Here is a 26137-nt window from a genome sequence, read left to right as displayed (position 1 = left end):
TCTCGCATATATCTCGGCGGACAGCTAAACCTCGCCGTAACCGGGAAGAAGATGGGAGTGAGCGAAGACACCATATTCACTAGACGCGCCTTTGTTCATTCCAAACCATCGAGCTGGCATGGCGGATCCCAACCGGACCATTTCGCCAACGTACCGTGGGCGACGACCCCAGACAAGTATCTGGACGTTCCACTCGATGCTTATCGCGATAGCGAGGAGTATTGGAAAGAGCAAACTAAAGACGCACGTGACCGAGCTGGGAAATGGAAAGGCACCAGCCTTTCAATTTTCGCCAGAGCTACAGTCTGCAATATTTTTTTTATTAGCAAACTCTGGTATGTGATGCAGGTTTTGCATTGCTCGCGTGTGAACGTTCAGAAGCTACACAGGATTTTTGCAGTTTTCATATGGGCGTCCGAATGGGAACGTTGTAGCAGAACGAACCTGTTCCGGCGGGTAAAAGACGGGGGGCTAGGGCTAGGGCACCTCTTTTGAAGGCAGCTGGTGAACCGTTTTTTGTTTTTTCGCGACGTCACAGACCCGTTCTTGCGCACCGTGTGCCAAGTGAAGCTGCGGCGATGGCTGCCGGAGTTTGTGGTATCCACAGAAGAGCTCTCTGGTGGAACTTTTGGTTACTACAAAGAGATTGTAGCAAGCGTTCGGTTTCTTTCGGCACGTTTTTCCACCGATTATTTGTGGAAAAGTAAAAGGAAAAAGTTGTACAATGATCTTTGTGATATTGTTTTCCCAGAGCCCATGTACAGGGCCTTGTACAGTGGAGGCCCGGGAGGGGATGTTTTAAAAAGGGTGAAGAAAATGCAGGTGCCACCAGGAGTAAAGACTTTCTTTTTTAATTTACACACCAGGACGTTACCAGTTAAAAAGTTTCTAGAGGGAAAGGATTTCTTTTTACCGTGGGGATCGAACTGCTTAATTTGTAAACAGCCTGAAACAATAGACCATGTTTTTTTGCATTGCTGGGAAGGGGTTTATTTATGGGACGTGTTACAAAGGACCATAAAGAAAGAGCTACCACTTGACGCGCACGGAATTCGCTATTTAAGCACTGATAATGAGGATGGGGCACCTTTTGATCTCATAATGCTCTTGGGCCTCCACTGTATATGGCGCTCCAGAATGGCAGGCTACCATTGTGACAAAGACGCACGACCGGTCCGACTTTATTTTCGGGAAAGCATGGACTGGTTTCTTGCAATCCAAAAAGCAGCTGCGGAGCCTCCCGAGTGGCTCTCAAGACTAGAGCCGTTGTGCATGTTGCGGGAATTTTAAGCTGACGAAGCCAGTCTTGTGCTGGCTGACCACGACAGTGTCGTATGTATATAGCGTTATGTGTATTTTTGTTGTGCAATGTCATGAGCCAAAACCAGCCAATAAAGAAAAAAAAAAAGAGCTGGCATGGCGGAGTGGTAGCATGCTCGTCTCGCACTCCGGAGACCGGGGTTCGATTCCCGAGCTCGACCAATTTCCTACTCGATTTTACTTATTTACCTGGCCTGACTAAAAAGGTTAGTTCGGCTAATTGGGTAATTACGCAATTAAGTAAACTCAGTCCCACTTGCCGCATCGCTATACCATTCCTTTAATTGGTTGCATGGTTACTAGCCGAATTACAATTGACCCCGTTTGAAAGTCGCGCACATGTGACGTCACGACCGTTTCGACCAATTGAAAAGCGTGACAATTCTGTCGACAACTGCTGCTTACAACGATGAGGCATTAAAGGCTTCCGCCTTAATAAGGAAGCGATTGCTCATTAGCATCAACCTAGTGAGTAATAGCTCACTGATTACAAACCTCCGCCTTGGGGGATTCGCCAAATCACTGGACCAACTTCCGAGTTGATGATCGATTCGCTCTTGCCCTACCATATGCTAGCTATCTCGGTTCGGTTACCTTACGTCCCCCTACATTATAGAACCACCAATCTTCAAATCACTTTTTGCTAACTCCCACCGCAGATTCATTCACTTTACCTTAGTTACATATAAATCCTAGGGCTTCAGGGAGAGCGACGGAACCTGCATAGACATGCGGGCGGATACTGCTACATTCTAGAATCAGATGTTCAATTGTTCTACAAATTCACTACACACTACACATGTTTCATATCAACAAAACCATTCCTTTCAGCGGTTGGCTGCCAGGTAGATGGGAGAGGGACCAATGACAACTTCGTTGCGATGACGATTAGTGTAGGGCTATGAGTGGAGGGCTATATGCGCCTCACTGCCCGCTTATGCGGTTACGCGGAGGATTGGAAGTAATAGACAAAGGCAGAACATTGGAGCGCTTCCTCCCATGAACCATCACGCGCCTGTGTATGGGTAAACAGGAGAAACGCCAATGCCTGCGGAAGATTTCTTTCTCTCATTTTTTCAGGCGAAAGCCTTTACTGCCTCATCGTTGTCGACAGAAGGTTGTCAGCACAGGTGTCACGCTTTTCGGTTGGTCGAAATGGTTATGAAGTCAGAGCACACGGATTCGAAGTAATAAGGTCACCCACGGATGCCTGACGCCACCTAATGGAGGAGACGACAACTAATAAAAAAATTGTTGTCGTCGGCTCCGAAAGGGAGCGTAAGGCGTCCGTGGGTGACCACTTACACACCTCGTTACTGCGAACCGAGCCATGGATACAACCGAACTCATCGAAGCAGAGAGAGAGAGAGTCGTGCTAAAGAAGCAGTCAAAGTCGGCAGTCAAAGTGTGTAGTCAAATAAAGCACTAGTACAGCACAAACAGTCTCGCAGTCAATGCCAAACAGTGCGCCAGGAAAGCCTTTCGCCTTGCAGCACTTTAGAGGGCCAAAGTGCCCCTGAATTTTTTTTTTTCGCACACGAGAGTCACCAGCCACTGCCAAAGCCTGGAGATAGCTAAATGGTTCGGTTGGTACATTTCACGGTATTATTGTTCAAATGAATATAAGACTCCCGTAAAAAAAGATGTCACCTTGAGAAAAGCGGAATGTTTTTTTAAGCCACGGGTTTACACAAACTATGGTAAAAAGATGCGCAGTTATTATGTACCGGCTGTATTTCATGAAATTCCCGATGATCTATGTATTGCAACTAACAAACGTAGGATGATGACTGACATGAGAAATTAGTGTGCAAATGTATTTCCCTGAGTATAGCTTGAGTTCTTTCGTATGTGCAATTTTGTGTTGAAATATTTTGTTTGTTTTTGTTTCTTGTTTTTTTTCTCTATGTTAGAATGAGCGTTTAGACAAGTGATGTATGCATATGGAGATATTTCTCTACCTGCTGCCTGATCAGCCAACAAGCAATATGTGCTTAGGCAGATCAGAATTTATGAATGTGTGCGCATACAGACGAATTAAAAAAGCGGCATTCTTAAAAAAAAAACGGCATTTCAGAACTCACCGGCCGACACCCTGAGTATCCCGGTGGTCTCGACGACCTCGGAGCCGCTCTTTGCCTCGCACCGATAGTAGCCCGTGTCGTGGACATCCGCGCTTACGATCCTCAGCCGGGATCCGTAGGCCGGCACGTTGCCGCCCTGTTGCTGAGTTGGAGAGGAAGCGGACGAAGCGGCACTTCCGGAACCACCACTGGCACTTCCGTCGGAGGAGGAGGAAGTGGAAGCGGAAGCAGACGACGACGGGGCCGCGGGGTACTGTCGTATCTCGAGCCGGTTCCGCTCCTCCTCGACGGGCGCGTCGTTCTTGTACCAGCGGAAGACGACCCGGGCTCCCGGCCGGCCGCCCGCCACCTCGCACTTGAGTCGCACGCTGTCGCCGGAGTCCTTGGTCATGTTCACCAGGGGGCGCCGCACGTGCAGACGCGTCACAGCGCCACCTGGACGCGCGGAGGGGAAAGGGAACGAATTCAAGTTGGCCCGTCTTCACTCATCACATTTCTCTAGTGACGGAGAGGCTACATTCACAGAAAATGAACCTTTGTAAAGGTAGAAAGAAAGGGTAAAAAAATGAAAAACAGGTGTCGCTGCCAGCGGCCGTTTTCGCATGCACACTGCGATTACATCAGTAACTTTAAGGCGAAAGCCTTTAATGACTCATACTGTCGTCCGTTACCAGAGGGTGTCACACCTTCGGCAGCGTGTTAACTCGGGAACTAACAAATATTGGAGAAAACGAATGGCTGCTTCCAATAGGAGAGTAAAAAATGAACCTAGAAGCCAAGTTTGATGACTGTAGATTAATTAGTCAATTATTTGTAGGCAAAACTGCCGAAATTGCGTCGAAATAACGCGGACGTCAATATTGCCACGGGAACGGTGTGACGTCACATCCACCGGAAGTCGTCACGGCATAGTGAAAATTGCCGCAGAATGGTCGGAAAAACGTCGCATTTGTGTCAAATTAGATCGGAAAATGTGTAATTAGGCGTGATGAGCACTTAACATCCCCGAAAGATGTATAATTTGGGTATCGATATAGCCACGGGAACGGTGTGACGTCACATCCACCGGAAGTCGTCACGGCATAGTGTCCATGGGCTTTCACCTCTCAACACTTTAGTTGCCAAAGTGTCCTCGAAATTTTTTTACGTGGATCTCAGAGGCTAGGCCACAACACCATCCATTCCCAGCTAGCGATCGCGGGGTCCATAATAGTCTCGACGTCATCAACGTCACGAGCCTGAATCGAGTGGTGGGAAAGATATTTAATGGAAAAGAAATAACAGCGCTTTTTGCAGACGGGACAGAGAACGAGACAGAAACCTGCGCAGGTGTCTGTGTAGTTCTCTGTCACGTATTCATAAAGCGCTGTTACTTCTTTTCTGTCAACATGTACCAATCAGTCCATATTACCCCTCTTCTGGAAAGATATTTAATTTATAACTGGAAATTTCTCGGCAGTCAATACGTCTTTCATCACCGATACCGGACGTCACAGCAGCCACAAAAAGCCAAACAACTGAACTTTACTAAGAACAAAAATCTCTGCCTCTCCCGTAAACGAGAGTAGAGTAAGCATGAAATGTTTACGGGCCTAATGTCATCTCGGTGGACACCCGAACCGCACCGTACAGGAAGGGAGGAACGCCACCACCCGTTCAGCGCAATGCCTTGCCATTTGAACGCAAGGATTTTTGAGGAAAGGAAATGGCGCAGTAATTCTCTGCCATCTCGGTGGACACCCGAACCGCACCGTAAAGGAAGGGAGGAACGCCACCACCCGTTCGGCGCGATGCCTTGCCCTTTGAACGCAGCGCTTCTGCCCCGGATCACGTACGACAACGAAGTGCAACATGCAATTTATGTGGTTTTTGCACGCGTTATTAGAAATCGGAAATTATAATTCCGTGCGTTATCAAACCCACAGCTCCACTGATATCTTGATAAACATTGAGAAGGCACTGGCAGCAGTTATTTTTTGTCTCGTTTGGAGACCAACCAGCGCTTGCATGCCGGTCGCGTAGGAGGGCTTACGGAGTCTCGTTAAATCTCGCTAAGTCTCGTACGGTGCCCGGATGTTCTCGTTTCAGAGCCCGGATGACTGGATTTCAGTGCCCGGATGACTGGAATTCAGTGCCCGGATGACTGGATTTCAGTGCCCGGATGACTGGATTTCAGTGCCCGGATGATGGCTCTCGGTCTCGGCGTGACGTCACCACACTGCCGACAACGGGGGCTAAAAGCATTTCATGCTTAAAAACTGGATGGCGGTTTCCTGATTCTTCCCTGCTAACCGCCCCGCCGCGGTGGCTCAGTGGTTATGGTGCTCGGCTGCTGGCCCGAACAACGTTTTTAAAAACGTTGGGCCCGAATGACGCGGGTTCGATCCCGGCCGCGGCGGCCGAATTCCGATGGAGGCGAAATTCTAGAGGCCCGTGTGCTGTGCGATGTCAGTGCACGTTAATGAACCCCCGACGGTCGGAATTACCGGAGCCCTTCACTACGGTGTCCCTCATAGCCTGAGTTGCTTCGGGACGTTAAACCCCAATCAAACCAAATCTCCCCTGCTAACTGAAAACATTTGCTTGCATCATATCCTACTTGCATGATACGTAAAAGTTATAAGGGGTAAAGGAGAGAAGAAAAAAAACTGATACACACAAACTCAAAACTTATACCCTCGCGAACGCATAAAGTTGTTCACTGAAATTACATATTTTCAGTGTTTCTGAGGTAGGTCAGAACGGTTCACGTCGCGCGCAACGCTGCCACAGGGTACAAGTACAGTCTAGAACACTCCTAGCGGGAACACCTGCCGCACTTTCCCGACCCTGCCACGCCGTACGGTCACGCTGTTCATGCGGGGTGCCCCCAGCTAGTACAGGAGAGGGGGTAATCGCAGGGGTAGGGGAGAGGCCTCTGTAGTACCGCGAAAGCAGTTAGGCTTATGATGATGATTGTGAGCTGCATGCATGAGGGAATATCTCAAAGGTAGAAGACCTCGCCGTTAACGTCGTCATATGTCGTGACCGTCAACTCAGCAGGGTGGAACCTTTGCATGCACGAGAAAACACACGGCCCAGAGCTTTTTCATGACATTTATGACGTGAAAAATGCATCTTTCCACCTCATTATGTGTCCTGTTCCGTCTCGCCTTCGTCGTGGGGAAGACAACGGAATGGCTGCATCGGAACGCCGACTAACCCCGAGACGCGCGTTGGGTGAGCGCCTGGATTGCCACGGAAGCCGCGTCCGCCTGCCCGGTTGAGCGAGCGTTTCCCCTACAGCGAGTGTGAACGCGCGTTCGAAATGCGCGGGAACGCCGCTCATGGACATTCCGGCGTCTGCGCTACGTGGAATCGTGGATGGCATCGTTCCCCCTCTCCAGCGCGTGACGGCGGTGTGATCCCTCGGGAGTGAGAGTGTGTGTGTTGTGATTGGTGCAAGAGAGAACTTCCTTCCCCTGCAGGCCCGGCCCCCATCTAGGGACCCTAGGGAAAGGGAACTCTTTCAAAACCTCGGCAGCGGCACGGCCGGGGAGCTCTTTGTCATCGAATGGTCTCCTCATGAGCTGTCGTCATGCAGCGTACCTGCATTGAGCGTCTCATTACAGAGCTCACTTGTAAATAGTGTAAATTTTGTATAAAGTCCTCTCTCATTGTCTTTTCCGTTAGCCTCGTCTCCGACGTCCCTCATTCCCTCTCCGGCACACGACCATGCTACCTCGTATTTAACAAACTGGTTGGCAACGGTGGGACGCGAAACATCGGACGCCAGCGGAGAGCTGCGGACAACGGGACGCTGAGCAGCAGAACGGCGAGTCGGGGGCAGTGCAACGAGCCCTGTGTGTTGACTGTTTGCCTGCAGCGGAAGGACTGCACTGTATTCTTGGCTGCGAGGTTTGGTGAGTGCGGGACTTTCTTCTGCTGAGTTTTGCCAGGCTTTTGTTAGTGCCAGGAACAGAGCTGGTAATTGGGTTGTCATTGCTGCTGGGTTAGTTGCAGCAAGACAATAGCGGGCAGTAGAGAAGCATCACTCGGAGCAGCCATGGATTTGAAGACGCTGCGCAAACCAAAGTTACTGGAGCTTGCGAAAGAGTTGGGTCTGGAGGTATCAGACAAACTCAGAAAACCAGAACTGGTGAAGGCTATTCTTGCGTTAGAGGCTGAAGATGACGAGCTTGCGGAATGCCTTGAGACCATTGAGGAGAGGGAATTGGCAAAAAGAGAACAAGAGGAACTTGAACGTAAAGCAAAACAAGAGAAAGAGGAACTAGAACGTAGAGAGCAGCGGGAACAGGAACGCGAAAGAGAGCTGCGGGAACAGGAATACGAAAGAGAGATGTGGGAACTCACGCGTGAACTTAACGCGATCAGAAGTATGAGAACGCGATCTCGCTTAAGAGTTTTCAGAAAAGGGAAAAATTTCAGAATTTTCTGGAAAATTTTGAGAGAATTTGCATGGAGGAGCAGCTAGACCAGAGTTATTGGCCAATTGTGTTGATGGGATTCCTCCCATGTGAACCCAGAAATGTCTGGGCGAGGTTGTCGGACGAGGATGCCCACAACTATGCAGTAACTAAAAGTGCGCTCCTCCGATACTTTCGTATTCCCGCGGAGGCAGATTTGGAAGGCCACATTGACGGTGGTAAGCTACACCGCGATAGTGTCAGGCACCGAGTTAGAAGCTCCGCTCAGTCGCCGGATGACACGAGTGCTGTTCAGAAGTGGCGGCAAAGGACAGGTTTGGTCCAGGAAAGAAAGGCCACTTCGGCAGCGAGGACCGAGGAGTTCGGTCGAAAAGCTAGCGAAGAGTGCAGGTCCACAAGCCGTGAGGGCTTGGGGGATAATGTAGGCACTAAGGCTAGCAACGAGGAAGAGTGCAGACCCGCCAGCCGTGAGGGCTCGGGGGATAATGTAGGCACTGCTAAAAATAAGGAAAGGGGAAATGCGTTGGTTTTGAGCCCAGGGAAGCATGCACTTTCCGGGAAGGAGGCTGATTGCTGCGATCGAGAAGGTAATACCCAGGACAATAACGCTGCGTTAGCCGAACAGCGTCGCATAGGTCAAGTTCCGGGCAAGAGCGTTAGGGTAGTAGGATCGATTAGCAAGCTTCAGGAGAGCAAATTGTTATGCCCAGCAGAAATTAAAGGGCAGTCGGGACACTTAAGTGCTGCGACACGCAGTGACTCATCGAAAGAGCGAGCCGATAGTTCGAATTCTAGTAGAAAAGGCGGCTCGCTGCTGAGTCAAAAAGCTGATGAGAAGGCTGAGTGCCCCGCGAGAAAGGGAGGCGCGCAGGATGGAACAGCTAGGAAAGTTTCCGGAAGGCGACCGCGCGCAAGGAGAGCCATGCGAAAGGGCAGTCTGGACAGAAAGGACAAAGGACGGGCCCAAAGCATCGTAAGGGTGAAGGCCGGTCAACCATGTAATGCTCCAAGACTGTCATCGCGGCACGCCAGATGCGACAAGCGCCTTACTAGGGCCGGAGTGGTTAGGCGTGTACAGACAGCGCGAAAGCCACCTGACCCATTGTGGCGACGCTGCGGTAGCAGGACGCGTGAAACTTGCAGCGGCCCACAGAGGAGCACGCACTGCTACCTCACGAGGGAACGCAGCAGAGCGCGCTCCAGTGAAAAAAAGAAGCGAAGGGTACTCATGAATCGAGAGAGTACACGCAGGCGTTTCCTTCATGCGCGACCGTCAACCCCTCGCTTTCAACTGTTCAGACGCTGCTCGGGTGTTGATGACGCGCGGCCGGGGTGCGGAACAAATCGTAGTTGCATGGCGTCCGGCGCTCGCAGGTGTCTAAGAGCAGTTGATTTTTGTCGATTATCAGCTGCTAAAGCCACTGTTGGTGTGCGATCGCGCAGGGCGCGGTTGAAGAATAGGCGACCCCTTTGGGCCGCGGCGCGGCTCGTTAGCAGTGGATTCCGAGGATGTCTCTGCTGTTTGCTTTTTATTTTTTAAACCATTCCTGCAGACAAAAAGTTTTGCAGAAAAAAAAAGTTTTGAGCAGGAATAGGTTTCCGACGCGTTGTTTACATTGGAAGCGTTTCTTTTGGCATGAAATTGTTTTCAAACATGCACTAGTGGTGCCCATGTGTAGCAGCGTCTGCTAAAACGCGAAGTGCTAGCCAGACGGGCCATTGTAGGCCACTAGCATGACCGCCTGGAGTTGATTTTGTGGCATTACGGAAATTTATGGTTTTGTCTCTCATGTTGAGCGAAGCTTATGCATGGTTTACAAAAAGGGAAAGTCTTAACGGCAACGCCGATGGCTCAAGTCGAGGTTCGTAACGCAAGAATCAGCATCATAGTTGCAGTTGGCTGGTAGTTTTTTTTCCTGATATAGGATTTTGAACCTATTGGTTTTGTTTATTCTAAATTGAGATACGCTTTGTGGTGTAATGTGCCGATTTGTGGGCATTTTCTCAGTGCTGCTGAACTACTCCCAGGGATTAATTGGCTTTGTAAGAGGGAAAGAGCCTGGCATCGCTTAGTGGGGATTGTGTCGTGCTTGTTGACTGAGCGGTTGGGTTTTCGGCGAGGTTCTAACGCTAGCGGAGCACGAGTCAGTTTGCAGTGCCCTTTGTGAACCTGCACGTGCAAAGGAAGCCTTCGGGGTGCGCTGAGCTCCAGAACCGCCGAGAGACAACCGACTCCGGTTGAGACCAGCCTCAAGCGACATCCCTCCAGACAGCGGATGCTGTCCCCTGTCCATCGGGATCTCCTTCCCCCGGCAGGGCAGTCTGTTACGTCTCGCCTTCGTCGTGGGGAAGACAACGGCATGGCTGCAGCGGAACGCCGACTAACCCCGAGACGCGCGTTGGGTGAGCGCCTGGATTGCCACGGAAGCCGCGTCCGTCTGCCCGGTTGAGCGAGCGTTTTCCCTACACCGAGTGTGAACGCGCGTTCGAAATGCGCGGGAACGCCGCTCATGGACATTCCGGCGTCTGCGCTACGTGGATGGCAAAGTTCCCCCTCTCCAGCGCGTGACGGCGGTGTGATCCCTCGGGAGTGAGAGTGTGTGTGTGTTGTGATTGGTGCAAGAGAGAACTTCCTTCCCCTGCAGGCCCGGCCCCCATCTAGGGACCCTAGGGAAAGGGAACTCTTTAAAAACCTCGGCAGCGGCACGGCCGGGGAGCTCTTTGTCATCGAATGGTCTCCTCATGAGCTGTCGTCATGCAGCATTCCTGCATTGAGCGTCTCATTACAGAGCTCACTTGTAAATAGTGTAAATTTTGTATAAAGTCCTCTCTCATTGTCTTTTCCGTTAGCCTCGTCTCCGACGTCCCTCATTCCCTCTCCGGCACACGCCCATGCTACCTCGTATTTAACAGTCCTTACGTGTAGATCCCGACAAAAAAGTACGCGAGTACAAGTGCAAAACTCCAGAATTTCGTTCCATAATTTTCCCCTAAAGAATCCGACACTGGAACCGTCTGCCTTATCTGTCGTAGCGTGCACATCTAGTGACACGTTTATTCCTCGCTGACAGCTCTGAAGTAACACAGTTTTCCGTATCTCTCGCTCTCTCGTTTTCTATGGTTTCTAATTCCATCACTGCGTGGTGATAAAAACATTTTTATGGTGCCTAACCTTAAATTTATTTACCCGAAGCTTTAAGCTTCTCGCTTAGTTGACTGCGAAGTGTATTTGTATTTGTTTTTAAGGTGTGCACGGTACCATAAATAAAGAAATGATCTGTTAACGAGTCGTGAACGCAAAATTGTTACTTTACAATTGCCGGCCTACGACGCTATAGGGACACTAGTTTTTGCGAGACCTTTTACATGCGTCACTTACATATGGGCTACGAAGTTAGCGACAGGCACGCATGAAAAGTGAGGCAAAATTCAAAACGCTAAATTTCAAAAACAGCGTAGGGTGTTTACCTTGACTGGCTTTCTTCGTCGGCTTCGAAGTTCCGCTGGCAGTAGGGATGTCAGGGCTTCTGAAAAGAAACAAAGCGGAAAAAAAAACATACCGATTATACCGCAGTCAAGCGGACAAGAACAGACCGATTACACCGCCGTAAAAAAAAAAAAAAAATGGCCTTTCGTGAAAACAATTTTTTTTTCTTCTGCTTTTCTAATCAATTAGCTTTAAGCGACAACATATTCTGTAATATTCTTACTTGATCAACACCACAAAAAATAAATAAATTAAAATATCCCCTGTGCTCCTTGGTTTCTGTGGCTGTTGGCTTCTCTCGAATGTAAGTACGTTAGACCAAACCTCGATAATGTATGTTAGAACACCAAACTTCCATAATTTATTCAATCAACCAAGCGTTAATTATGCAATACTAGATAGGAATATTTGGACCAATAGCCTTCACGGCTAGTAGATGATCGAGTTGAATAATCTTATGCCATGTAATCGAAATCAGGCATATAAGCAGAAAAACTGGGGCACCAATCAGCCTTTGCCAAAAGTAACCGGGCACATATGGTTTCTTTCTTAGCCGCGTAGCGAAGCACTTATGCTAGGCCTTAAGCTATGATTCTGTGTTAAGTAAGGTGAGCTCTTGCCCATATGTTTTCACACATTTAGGTCTTTCGGGGGTGCTGTAAAGGCTTCGTTAGGAGTCAAGAAGAAAAAACCTGTTGCTCGGTTACTTTTGTCAAAGGGGGAATTTTATTCGGAGATCTCTCAAGCGCTCAAATGTATTTCACCGCGGCGGTGGCCTAGTGCGTTTGAGCATCCTCCTCGCATGCGGGAAATGCGGCGTTCTAACCCCACTGCCTCCGGGGATTAGTCATTATTTTGGTTATTAAGGCGGAAGCCTTTAAAGCCTCATCGTTGTAAGCAGGAGTTGTCGACAGAAATGCCAAGCTTTTCAATTGGTCGAAACGATCGCGACGTCACAGTCCGCTGATTTCAAACGGGGCCAATTGTACTTTGGCTCATATTAAGGCGGAAACTTGGGCTAGTTGGAAAGCATTTGGATTCATATTTGCTAGCGCTTAGTGAACACACGGGACAAGAACACAAATACACAGGACAGACGCTAGTCTTCAACTGCCGTTTATTCGAAAAACAATATATAACATCTCAAAACAGCTGAACTCACACATGCGCAGCAGCAGCGCTACGCCTCACGAACATCATTTCTTTTTTCGACAGATTAACAGACGCCGTGCTGACGCATTTGGAACCTTCACTATCAATGCACACAGCTTCAAAAATTTCACGTTCCGCTTGTGTTTTCATTGTACCTAGAATGATTGTTTCTGGAAAGATTGGTGTGTAAGGTACAGGGTCAGGGTCGCCAGGGTACCGTTCGATAAAACAGCGTTTGCAGTGCGCAGCGAGATTCCCCCCCGCCGATATGGATTCCGTTGCCAAGCGGTGCTCTCTCAGTCGTTCATTTATGCATCTTCCTGATTGCCCAATCAGGAAGATGCATAAATGAACCCTGTACCTTGCACACCAATCTTTCCAGAAACAATCATTCTAGGTACAATGAAAACACAAGCGGAACGTGAAATTTTTGAAGCTGTGTGCATTGATAGTGAAGGTTCCAACTGCGTCAGCACGGCGTCTGTTAATCTGTCGAAAAAAGAAATGATGTTCGTGAGGCGTGGCGTTGCTGCTGCGCATGTGTGAGTTCAGCTGTTTTGAGATGTTATATATTGATTGTTTTTCGAATAAAAGGCAGTTGAAGGCTAGCGTCTGTCCTGTGTATTTGTATTCTTGTCCCGTGTGTTCACTAAGCGCTAGCAAATATGAATCCAAGTACTTTGGCTAGTGACCACGCAACCAATTAAAGGGATCGTATAGCGATGCTCCAAGTGGGAATGAGTTTAGTTAATTGCTTAATTACCAAATTAGCCTAATTAACACTTCTAGTCAGGCCAGATAAATAAATAAAGTCCGGTAGGAAATTGGTCGAGCTCGGGAATCGAACCCCGGTCTCCGGAGTGCCAGACGAGCACGCTAACCACTCCGCCATGCCAGCTCGATGATTTGCAGTGAACAAAGGCGCGTCTAGTGAATGTGGTGTCTTCGTTCACTCCCATCCTCCTCCCTTCTCTTACGGCGAGGTTCAGGTGTCCATCGAGATATGCGAGACATATCCTTTCCTCAAAAACCAATTTACTGTGGAGCAAGGCGTAGAACGGAACGGGCGATGGCGTTCTGTGGACTCCCTGGCAGCGTTGCAAGGCGCTGTCGCGTTCCGAGCGAGCTGCCTGGCATTGCGGAGTTAAGTAGTCCCCTTGTTGTCGCGCGCTTACAAGCAATTATGCCGTACCCTGCATGTACGCCCGGTGACTCGGAAGCATCACACAGGGCTTTAGATGCGGAATAATTATGCGGAAGCCAGATATAAATGCCGTCTCTGCAGGTCAGGCGAAGCGTCGAAAACTCGCCCCTGCCCTAACGCCCGAACAAGACAGCGCTCTTTTCTCTTGAAGGCGAGAGATGGCGCTACCGGTGTCATCACAACCTGGACACCGTGAAAGGTGGCGGTTAAATTACGAACTGATCACGAGAGGTGGCTCGCGACGATCAACCTGGGTCTTACAATTTAGCCCCACCGGTGGCCCAGTCTGAAACAACCACCTACCGGGGCAGTGGCGCATCGCTTAACCGCTGAACCGGTTTGGTTTGGTTTATTGGGGCTTAACGTCCCAAAGCGGCTCAGGCTATGAGGGATGCCGTAGTGAAGGGCTCCGGAAATTTCGACCACCTGGGGTTCCCTAACGTGCGCTGACATTGCACAGTACACGAGCCTCTTGCATTTCGCCTCCATCGCCGCGACCGGGATCGAGCCCGCGTCTTTCGGGCCAGCAGCCGAGCGCCATAACCACTGAGCCACCGCGGCGGCTATTAACCGCTGAACCACTGCGCTAGGAGTGGTAAAAGGACTCCCAGCGATGCATGAATTTAGAGCATGACTATTTCCGCATTCAAGCGCATTAACCCATTAAGGCTATTGCGCCATACAATTAAGGCGGAACTAGAACAGAATCAGCAACAGAAAATGCTAACCCATTCAAACGATCCCCCGCGCATGGCCTAAGAGTATATATTTTTTCACGTTTTTCCTGCGTTTACAACGAGAACCGTGGACTGTTCTTGCACCGTTAAAAATCAATTAAAATCATCACCACCATCTTAATCACCATCGTCGACATCATTAGCCTAGGGTGCATCGATCCAGCTCACATCAGCCGGTGAAAAGGCGCTCTTTATAGGACGCACCTCCGTTGTCACGTGATTTAGGCCAGCCTATGGGTGGGCGGTCTCACGAAGTTGAGAAAGGGCGCAGCGCAGCGACAAGTAAGGAAAGGGAAAATAGAAACAAACACAGAAAGGAAAATGCCTCAATTTTCTGGCATGGGCGGTTTCCGATTAATCCTCCTCTCCGCAGTTGTAGCGCGAAGGGAAAGCAAGGAGAAACACCAGTTCCCCAAGTTCCCCTTTTTTTTGTTTTCTCTCTGACCTTCGTTTTTTTTTGTATTTTTAAAAACTTCGATGCTCGTAACTCACTCGCTAATCCAAGCTTGCGAAGCCCTCTCGATGCTCCAGCCTTAATATCTGGCGCCCAGACACGAAATGCTCGCCTTCCACGGTTAAAAAAAAAAAAGCTATCTTTTTTTCCCCTCAGAACAAGCTTATGATTTATTGGCGGTATTTGCATATCGCATCGAAAATATGCGTTCCCTATTCCAAGCATGTAGCTGCAGGTAGTCTCGAGGAGGCGACGCAGAATGCTTCGTCGAAAAAAAACCGTCGCGAGAAATACGCCTCTAGCCTTCCTTTTAAAAATGCACGTTGGAGAAAACAGGCGGGAACTATAGCAAAGTTATAGGCAGGGCTGTTTGGACAGGCAGCTGCGGGAGCTTATGCACGGGACGCCGACGATGCAGAGCTTCATTTTGCTCGCGCGAGGAGTCAGTGCCGCATGGGAAGCGAGGCTCGCGATTGCACGAAAAGCCCGAGCCGTCGAAATGAGGCGAAGACGCGAGGCGGTTCCTGCCGCCGTCCTCGACAGGTAATTTTAGCCTTCGGAGCGCGTCTGACGCATTGGCAGTAGACGCACGTCGTACCTCGAACTCCGGGATAGAATATAAACACGAATACGCCTGTATGGGTGTAAAAAGAGAGTAAGCTCCTCTAGAGCACTTCCTTTTATAAGAGGGGTGTATTGAGGAGAGCTTAGTCCCTTTTTACTCCCTGCTGATGGGTCCTTAATCACACAGGCTAGGCACAGGCCGCAAACAGAGAAGCAGAGTCTCAGCTCCGAGAGCACGCGAGTTCCACACTTCTTCGTCCTTTCGGCGCCGCCCGGGGACACCTGGCGGCATTATTCCCCCTCCTCCAAAAAAGAAAGCAAAAACGTGGGCGCACATTGAGTGAACGGGAGGAAGTAAGCAAGTGAACGGTCACATGCCGCTCAACGGCTGCAGGTACAAATAAAAAGAACACGCGGAAGAGGCTACGCCCCTTACTGCGTACAGTAAGGCTTCATGCGCAGTACGTGCACGACCTCAGGCTGAGGTCGACGGCGCGAACTCGGTAGAGTGCCATCGGGGAGGACTTCATACGTCACATCCGTGATACGGCGCAACACTGTGTACGGTCCAAAGTAGCGGCTCAGGAGCTTCTCCGACAGGCCTGGGCGACGTACTGGGGTCCATACCCAAACTTTGTCGTCGGGGTGGTACTCTACGTGTCGATGTCGTTGGTTGTAGCGTTGTGCATCCGTGGCCTGCTGCCGTCGGATGTGCATACGGGCCAGTTGCCGGGCTTCCTCTGCGTGCCGGGTAAACTCCTCGGCGTCCGACGTGAGCTGTAGTTGTAGTTGTTAAAATTCGCATTACCACAAGGGTGAACGTCCGGTGAATGTTTCCCCAACTGTATCTACAAGAAGCTCGGGCTTGCTAAGCAATGCTACTGAGACGGAATAAACTGTCACTGCGAAGGCTTCACGAACTACACTCTACGGGGCCTTCGGCATTGGTATCTCTGCCTATATTCATGCCTCACGAAGCGCGCAACAGGTATACACGTCAGTTTAACGCTGACACCACCTCCAATGCTTCGGATCGGAGCTAAATGCGGTTACACTTGGCGCTGTGACCCCACAAACTTCGGCTATTTCGACGAGTTACGTGCACTGGAGAAGTTGCTTTGCCTGCGCTCGTCTCGAAAGCCACATTCTAAACATCAATACACCTATATGGGTGTAAAAAGGGAGTAAAGTTGTCCTCTGGCGCACTCCCTTTTATACGAGGGTGAGGCTTGCGGACAGCTTACTCCCTACTGCCTTCTGTTTGGAGTGTAGAGCATGTACGTCGATTTCTCGGAAGAGCGAGAACATGCATATCCTTAGTAGAACGTTAAGTTGGGCGAGTTGGTAAAGGTTCATGGTTGAAAAACAGCGCACAAAAGACTAGAGACAAGAGTAAAGGCGACGACACGACAAGCGCTTGTCCTCGCGTTGCCTTTACTCTTGTCTCTAGTCTTTTGTGCGCTGTTTTTCAACCATAGATGCATATCCTATGTCGCTGATTAACATATTGAGGCCTGATAAGAAACAGAAGAGAGGCAAAAATATCGGCACTCCGAAAACAGGCGCTCACGCAAGAGCGGCGAGCTATGCAGATAGGTGGGTCTCAGTATAGTGCGCTCCATTCTCTCTCTTCTGCGAGCTTATATATTGGAAGCATACGTGTTTATATCGCTCGCCGCTACCCGAGAGTCGTACTATCGAAGTCTGACAACCCTGATGCGTCCATATATACGCGGCCATATATACACTCACTATACAGGGATACAGTTAACTAATGCTTGCTGTGAAGCTCCGCCCAGATTCAGGATTGGCGAACAGAATTCCACCGTGCTAAAAAGTAGACTGTTATCAAAGCTTTTCTTGCTGCCTAATCAAGAGAGAACAAAAAAAATAAAGCGATATCAGTTTTTAGAATTTTGAAAAAGCGATTAATATTCGCGCTGTGGCTCGAAAAAAATTTGGTTTTTTGGAGTAGTTACGTGCACTGGAGGTGTTGCTTTGCCTGTATGCTTTAGAAAGCGCATGCATTTTCGCACGATTCAGCCAAATTTTGTCGAGCTACAGCGGCGAGGTAATCGCGTTCTATAAATTCGAAAAACTGACCTGTCCATTACTAACGACCGTGTATAAATCTCTAATTGCAACTAGGCGCTTAACTCTACTAGTTAGAAAGTTGATTATTAAAAAATGGTTAACCAGCTGACTACTTAAAACGATTCATCGGTTTAACTCTACTAGTCAGTAAGTTATCAAAAATTGGCCGACCCGTTGACTACTTAAAATGATTAATCGATTTTCTTGTGTCGCTAACACTGGTAATACTATGCCGCAAAAGCCATATTTTTACTCTGAAATTAATATTTTTGAAAGTCTTCCCTGGGGCACCCGGTATATACGGTATGTTTATTCTTTTTCTTATTTTTTTTTCTGCCCCGGCGAACGCGTGTCTGGCTAGTGCGCGCTCATTACACTGCGCGCGTAAACGACAAGGCACCCACGAAGTTCTCGGCCTCCGCCGTCGGCCATTTCGCCTCGGAATCCATATCTCATCCTGTCCTGGCGCCGGGAGTGTACATTCGCGCGAAGAGGTAATGGACGCCTCCAACGGGCGAAAGTAGAAGAGGGGTGAAAAAAAAGAAAAGGAAATAAATTAGGAAAAAAGAAGAAGAGGGAAGAAAACGATGCCGTGGACATCAAGGGCCAGAAAGCTGGTGAGACTATTAGCTCGAGAGAGTAGTCTCTGGGTCGCCATACTTATGCGATTCGTTCTATCGCCGATGTTTGTACGCATATTCCATTTTTACCATTAGCCGCGCGAAGTGGCCACCCTTCAGCAGGCCGCTTCCATAGTCGATGCGTATGCCATTGACTGTGGGCTCCAATGTGCTCCAGCGAAATCAGAGCTTTTGCATGTCAGAGCGAACCCAAAGGATAGGACAGCAATTCACATCTCTCTGTCAGGAGGTCCTATTAGAGAGGTGGAGGAGCTCCGTATTCTGGGCCTTTTCATTCACCACAGACTCAGACCGGACTCCACCATTCTGAAACTCAAGAGAGTAGGCGAACAGGTAGGGCGCATGATCCGCCGCGTTTCCAACAAGTGGGGCGGTCTGCGGGGCAGGGACGCGCTTGGGCTCGTCTATGCCTTCGTGACTAGCCGGATCCTCTACGCCGTGCCATATCTCCGCACTACTAAGCAAGACGAGGCGCGAATAGACGCTGTCATCCGCAAGGCAACTAAGCGAGCCCTGGATCTCCCGGTGACTACCTCTAATGCCAAACTCAAGGCATTGGGGGTGCTAAACTCCTACCAGGAGCTGCGGGAGGCCCACCTCGTGAACCAATACACGCGGCTCATGCAGACGGCCCCTGGGCGCCGCCTGCTAAACCGCTTACACATCCAACACGACTGCACTCCAGAGGAGGCGGAGCGTATCCCAGTACTGTGGCGCCATATGCTCTGGGTCTCCCCGCTCCCCCGTAACATGGACACCGACATGCACGTAAACAGGCGACAAGCGCGGGCTCGGGCTCTTGAGAGACAACACGGCTCCCGACCCGGTGTATATTATGTAGACGTAGCAGGCCCATCGCCCACGGGATTTTACACGGCCGCTGTCGTTCACCAGGAAATGCACGTTGATGGACTCTCTTTTCGAGCCCCGAATTCAATGCGAGCCGAGGAAGTAGCGATAGCGCTTGCTGCCGCCCACGCCAATTCGAGAATCATCATTACGGACTCCCGAAAAGCATGTGATCATTACTTGGCAGGGGAGATCTCCCCCTTAGCTGCTTGCATTCTAAGACGGACTGCCACTGATCCAACACCCAAAAGAATCATTTGGGCTCCTGGCCACCAGGGCTTACGAGGTAATGAGGCCGCTGACGCGGCTGCCCGAGCGCTTACTCACCGGGCTCCTCATCCCAGCTCTTCTGGCTCGGAGACTAACCAGCCGCTGCTGCGATTCAAGGAAATTATAACGCATTATAGCGACATCCACCGCCTTTTCCCGGCCCCTGCAAAGGGGCTGAGTAAGACGGAGGAGCGAACTTTAAGGCGCCTGCAGACAGGTACTCTACTCTGTCCTGCAATCTTAAAGCATTACGATCCTAACACGGATGGGCGATGCCCACACTGTGGGGAGACCTGTGATATCTTCCACATGGTGTGGGCATGTACTCAAAATCCCCACCTCCCCCCTTCCCCTACCCCTTCCAGAGAGGCATGGGAGACTGCCCTTCTCAACTGCTCCTCGCTTGAGTCCCAAAGGGCTCTGGTGAAACGGGCTAGAGACGGGGCATTGTCATGCGGTGTCCCGGACTAGGGACGCCGACCATGTAGCGTGGCCACTCTGTGGCTCCCAAACTCTATTTCAGAAATTAAAAGTTTTCACCACCACCACCACCTGAAGGTGTTTGGAGGCAACCGTGAAGAGTGAAAACAGAACTGAATAGTTTTTGCAGAAAAGAGTTATACAAGATGTTTCACCCAAAATTTTACACAATTTTAAGAATAGGTTTAACTATGCGAGGCACATATATTTGCGCAATTAAGGAGGCTTGCGACCTCACCCCCGGGGAGAAAGATCCTGAGCAACCTAGGATTACATGATAGAATTCCGGAAAGAAACGCGCAGGAAAAATTACAGACCAAAGTTGGAAAATTACTCACTATTAAACCACTTCCAAAAAACATGCACCCTGCTTTTCACGAAGGCAGGAGGAGAGCCAGAGCAAAGGCCCTTGAAGCCAAGCTCGAAGGCTCGGAACACACAACCTATGTAGACGCGGTGGAATACGAAGGAGGCGACTCCTTTGTGGTCGTGGCCGTGAACGACTCGGGTGAAACATTAACGGCCGGTTCGGTGAAAACAAAAAACTCAGGGACAGCGGAGGAGGCGGCTATCGCCATGGCAATGGCCAGCACCAAAGCAGTCACCATAATTAGCGACTCCAAGGTGGCTATCAACAATTTTGCGCGGGGTATGATCTCCCAGGAGGCAGAACGAATCCTACGAGATAAAGACTGGGACCAAAGAGAGGTGGAACTAATATGGGTGCCGGCACACTCGGGGAACAGGGGAAACGAATTGGCTCACAGTATAGCTCGAGGTTATGTCAGCCGAGCAGTGAGCCGGGTTGAGTCCCCAAATTTCATGAGAGATGCATTCGTATCATTTCACGAATACACCAATCAGTTTAAACTGGAAAGGAGGATCTATCCGCCACCAGACAAAAAGCTCGACAAAAGCCAGGAGGTAACGTGGCGTCGGCTCCAGACGCGAGCCTTCTTTAGCCCGTCGAGACTAGCACACATGTATCCAACACAATACAACTCTACTTGCAAACAATTCGGCGAGATAGCCGGATATGACCACATTTTATGGAGCTGCAAAAAGGCGCCGCCACCGGCGGACCTACTACCAGTCCCTTCTCTAGAGCGGTGGGAGGCTATACTGGCCAGCTCAGACCCGTTGACGCAAGTCCGGGCCACTGAGTGGGCTCACAAGGTCGCCAAGAGCCATGGGCTCGAAGCCACCTAGTATAATGCCCACTAGGGCTCAGTGCTGACAATAAACGTTTTCCAATCCAAATTTTGAGTTGGAAGCGCGCTTTTTTCGGCATAGCACTGTCAGCGGTGTAGTACACCAGAATACAGCTAAGACGAGTTAACCAGCAGCCTGGTTAACTAAAACTGAATAGTTAACTTTTTCACTGTTACTTTTAGGCTCCTTAATTATTGAGAGATATGCGACACAGCTACTGCGCCACTTCCTTTCCTCAAAAACCAATTTTCAATTTCAGAATTGCTCTGAGGACAGGCAAAAAAATGGCCAGTTGCAACTCGTACCTTTAAAAGTTATATTTCAAATTTTTGTACAAAGTTTTCGATGCTAGAACAAGGAGGGATATATTGCAGTCATGATCAGCTACTCGTGCTCGTGTGATGGTTTGGTTTGGTTTATGGGGTTTAACGTCCCAAAGCGACTGAGGCTATGAGAGACGCCGTAGTGAAGGGCTCCGAAAATTTCGACCACCTGGGGTTCTTTAACGTGCACTGACATCGCACAGTACACGGGCCTCTAGAATTTCTCCTCCAAAGAAATTCCAGCCGCCGCGGCCGGGATCGAACCCGCGTCTTTCGGGTCAGCAGCCGAGCACCATAACCACTCAGCCACCGCGGCGGCTCGTGCTCGTGTGAGTGCGGATACAAAACAGCGTTCATGGCCCGCTTTTCGGCGCCTTGTTTCGGGAGATGCATTCTTTGGCGTGATTGATAGGCCGCGTGCAAGTCATTTCTCGCACGGAGCTGCATTCTCCGTCGAACGTTGAGAGCGCCTCGCTTCCGGTCGTCGGCATTTTCCGACCGATGCCCCCTGCTGTGGAAAAACAACGGTGTTTTTTCGCGTCGCTATACAGCGTCGAATGTAAATACATGTTTGTAAGCTATTTGTGCAAAGGAGTTTGACGGCAGCGTCGTCGCTCGGCGACAGTTTTGCACAGACAAGCAGTCATACACCCGTCATACATTCGACACCACGCCATCTAACGGAACACTTCGTTGTCAGGAACTGGGGACAGCTGCTAGCCAGCGCTGTTAAAGGTGCACTGAAGAGGAATTTGAACTCGTCTTTCTGCCGCGGGAACTCAATCTACACGTTCCGAGAATTCTTAGAAACTGCAACTTATTGCCCTGTGTGGCCGATTTCCCTCATTAAATGGAATTAGCGCCCGGTTCCTGCCTTTATTTTTTTTAATTCTCCCCGTACGGTGGGCGGAGTCGACCAACGCGTGGAGTGCCTTTCAGGTAGCTCGGTGGAGGCTTTGCTTTCGCTTTATTTTGTTGTTTAGGTTTACGTGAATAAATACTTTCGTTCGCAGATAATATAGCCGCAAGATAAGCCCGAAGAAATAAAAATACGCGCGGACTATTTGCTACTACGGATTACTACGTATTACTCCTCCGATGGCAGAGCGCAAGCCTCCACGGAGCTGGCTGAAAGGCACTCCACGCGTTGGTCGACTCCGCCCACCGTACGGGGAGAATTAAAAAAAAAAAAGGCGGGAGCCGGACGTTAATCCGATTTAATTAGGGAAATCGGCCACACACGGCAATAAATCGCAGTTTCTAAGAACGCTCGGAACGTGTAGATTGATTTCCCGGGGCAAAAAGACGAGTTCAGAATCCTCTTCTCTGCACCTTTAAGCCTCGAGGCGTATGCAACTTCAATGGGACACATCGTGTTTTCTTGCGTAAATCAGCGCTCAAATAAAGGATTCGGTTTTTTCCCATAGGATTTAGGCTGTAATTGATGTCCCTAGCTCAGAGATCAAGAGCAACGGCGTCTCGATGACTCGCCCAATGGTTGTTTCAAAACGACTAAAATTTTATACAGCGGACGTCTACGGAAACCACGAAAATTCAGATTAATTTGCTTAAATAGGGTTTAATATCCCAGAGTGACTCGGGCTATGAGGGACGTCGTAGCGTGGGGGGCTCCAGGTAATTTGGACCACCTGGGGTTCTTTAACGTGCACTTACATCGTACAGTACACGGGCGTCTAGAATTTCGCCTTCAACAAAATGCGACCGACCCGGCCTGGAGCGAACCCACCTCATTCCGGTCAGCAGCCGAGCACCATAACCACTGAGCCACAACGGTGGCAAGGAAAATTCAGAGCTCTCTTGTGTGACCATAGCAAGATTTTTGAATGATCTACAGCTCCAATCGCTTTTTGTCCAGCGGCTTCAAAATGTACAAAGGCTAGGCTTTCCATTGCCCATTGCTGATTTCGCTGAAACAAAAAAAAAAAAAGTGATTCAAAATTCATATTTTCACAGTGCCGTTATCCGATTTCACGAGGGCTATAAGCCGACGCGTCCAGATACACGTGTAAGTGGCACCGTAGCTGAGAGATATAACGCCTCACCGCACAGATGAACAAGTTTTACTATCGACCCTCCGCTACCGCCGTGGGGGGGCGCTAGCGTCGGTGACGGGAGCGGTCGCATACCGCGTCGGCTCCGTGACAAATCGCAATCAATTGCGATACACCAACTTTTTCCCCTGCAAGCCTGGTATTATCGTCTCCAGGAACCTCAGCGGCACCCGTCTACACCACGTTTGTTAAGGTGGGGCCAATTTTCGACCACTTTTCGGTCATTTGAAGCTTTCGTCACGCCGCGGTGGTGCTAAGCCTAACGGCGCCGGGGCCTGCGATGGCCCCGGTCGGCGATCCCTCGGCCTCGGCGGCTCCAAATCACGTCACCGGGTACGACCCACAGTCCTTGCGGATCGTAACAATGGATACAAACCAATCCGAGGGTACTACTCAAGGCGAGGATCCTCTACCAACCGAGGACGATTACCTTGAAGATATGGTCCGCGTCTGGCGCGGAAAGAAGAACGCGGCGGCGGCATCGAGGGACGCTGGTGCTGGTGCCACCCAGCAACAGGCGCCGGCTAGCTCTACGAACGCAACCTCGAACGCAACCTCGAAGCGCTCCAGGCAACTCCGGTGGCGGCCGCAGAACACGCCGCGTATCGAAAAAGACGACATCGTCGTGGTGCTGAAACCGCGAAACACGGTCGACCTCAGAGCAACTTTTGGTCCCGGACAAGCCGGCGCTGCAATCCGCAGCATCCTCGGGGACGACGCAAATGCAGGACTTGCGGTGTGGCCTGTTTGGGACCAAAACGTGCTGGTATGTGCGTTGAAATCAGTCGACGCCGCGGAGAAGCTACTCCGGGATGTTGTGCTGCGGGTTGGGGAACGCGAGCTACCGTTCCGGGGACACCCCAAACTCTCCGGTGCGTTCTGTCGCGGCGTCGTGAGTGTTTCGCCTGACGAAACGTCTGAAACCGTTAAAAGAAAACTCTGTGCGGAACCAAATGTGGTGTCTGTGCGCAAGCTGGGGGGAACCCCGGTTGCGGTGATCACCTTCGCGGGGACTAAGGTGCCACGGACGGTGTTGTACAGCTACGAACGGCTCCCTGTTCGCCTGTACAAGAAAACAGTGCCTGCATGCCACCGCTGTGGCACAGTGGGCCATCGGGCCGATGCGTGCCCGCGACCGCAGCCGGGGCGCTGCAAACGCTGCGGAGTCCAGGTTCCCGATGCCACTCCTGACGGCCCGGCGGAACATGACTGCGTTCCGAGCTGCCTCATCTGCGGAGGCGGCCACCCTACCGGAGCTCCTGGCTGTGCCGGGCGGTTCCGGAAACCCATCAAACCCAGCTCCCCATCAGGATCCAAACCGAAGACAAAGACGGGGCCCAAGCAGGCTCCTCCGCCCAAGGCCAAGAAAGCGTCAGCCGATCAGGAAACCAAGGCCAAAACCGGGCCATCGAAACCTGTCAAGTCCGCGACCCAGGCGGCGCCCCCGGTCCTCAACGCCAGGGACTTCCCGCCCTTGGCACCCGTCCAACCACAGGTGAGCAGTTGGAGTAGGGCAGTCTCCGGGCCCACTACCCGTCCCTCCCCTACCCGTCCCTCCCCTACCGAAACCGCCCTACAGCAGCAAGTAGAGGAGCTCAGGCGCCAGAACCAAATTCTAGCGCGCAAAATTCAGGAATTAGAGGCCAAACAGGCCGGGTCATCTGAACCAATGCAAGAAGCTGAGCCAGACGACGAGGATGACGGATCATCCGTAACATCTTGCCTCACTAGCGTCTCGCGGCAGAGCGGGGACACGGTAGTTGGATCAGCTGGTCGCGTCGCCGGCCTAGAGGCACTGCAGCGCCAAACCGAGCAACTGGAGGAGCAAGTGGCGGCCCTCCCGAACCAAATCATGTCAGCAGTCAGCGAGTCCTTCCAGGATATGTTCAAGGCAGCTTTAACGCAAGCACTTCCCGACCTTATGGCCCAGGTCACTGACTCGGTCCTTAAAGCCGTGCAGCCCTGGGTCAGCACCCAAATTAAGAACGCCACAAGCTGCGAATCCCATCACCTCAAACGTAAGACAGCCTTCCGTCAGGCAGCGGAGGAACATGGTTCAGGCTCGGCAGCTGGTGGGTCGGTGCGGCCCCTCACTGGGGTTGCGCCGGCTTCCGGCCAGAGCTATTCCGATCACCCTTAAATAAATACGACAAGATGGCTAGCAGATGTAATAGGAATGCTAAAAACTTTGAAAAATTCCAGATCATCCAATGGAACTGCAGGGGTTTCAGATCTTGGAAAAAGCGGTCACACCTCCAGCTTTACCTGCAGTCCCTAGGTGACATGCCGGCGCTCATTGCCCTACAGGAGCCCGGCATAGACGCTAAATTATCAGGCTACAGCACCTTTCAGGGGGGCCCCTCTACGTGCATCCTGGTGAATAAGGCTTACACCGTGGTTCAGGTCGACTTAGACTTGAGTACCGAGCAAGAATATACAATGGTCCGAGTATTGCCTCTCAGACGCCGCGACCCGTCAATACATATCCTCAACATATACTGCCCTCCGCGTAAGCCGCGCGTAACTTTCAATGAAATCTTCCTTCGCGCGATAAAATTGGCAGCCAAAGAGCCTCTAGTGATCGTTGGAGACTTCAATGCTCCCAGCCTTCATTGGGGCTACCACTTCGAACAGGCAAGAGGACGTAAGCTGGCGGAGCTCATCTCCACCCTCAGCCTCAAGTTGCTCACGGACCCGGCGTATCCCACTCGAGTGGGGAATTCGGTAACCCGCGACACGTGTCCAGACCTTTCTCTCGTTAAAAATG

The 26137-nt window shown here is 50.7% G+C and overlaps 1 protein-coding gene across 3 annotated transcripts in view; it reads right to left on the bottom strand.

The window, feature by feature from the left end:
* LOC149367277 (tyrosine-protein kinase transmembrane receptor Ror-like) overlaps nt 1-26137 on the bottom strand; it is a 368881-nt gene that overhangs the window by 75015 nt on the left and 267729 nt on the right. For all 3 annotated transcript variants that reach the window (XM_089554884.1, XM_089554890.1, XM_089554896.1), the window contains 2 exons: nt 11300-11358; nt 3405-3839 (listed from right to left, as the gene is read on the bottom strand). In XM_089554884.1, the coding sequence (XP_089411010.1) occupies nt 3405-3839; nt 11300-11358 (494 nt within the window). The remainder of the gene's footprint in view (nt 1-3404; nt 3840-11299; nt 11359-26137) is intronic.

This window comes from Amblyomma mixtum, chromosome 1 (assembly GCF_055824585.1).
Source record: "Amblyomma mixtum isolate Tamu chromosome 1, ASM5582458v1, whole genome shotgun sequence".
NCBI lineage: Eukaryota > Metazoa > Arthropoda > Arachnida > Ixodida > Ixodidae > Amblyomma > Amblyomma mixtum.
The sequence above is the reverse complement of the archived record's forward strand: the minus strand, read 5'-3'. Positions and strand labels throughout refer to the sequence as shown.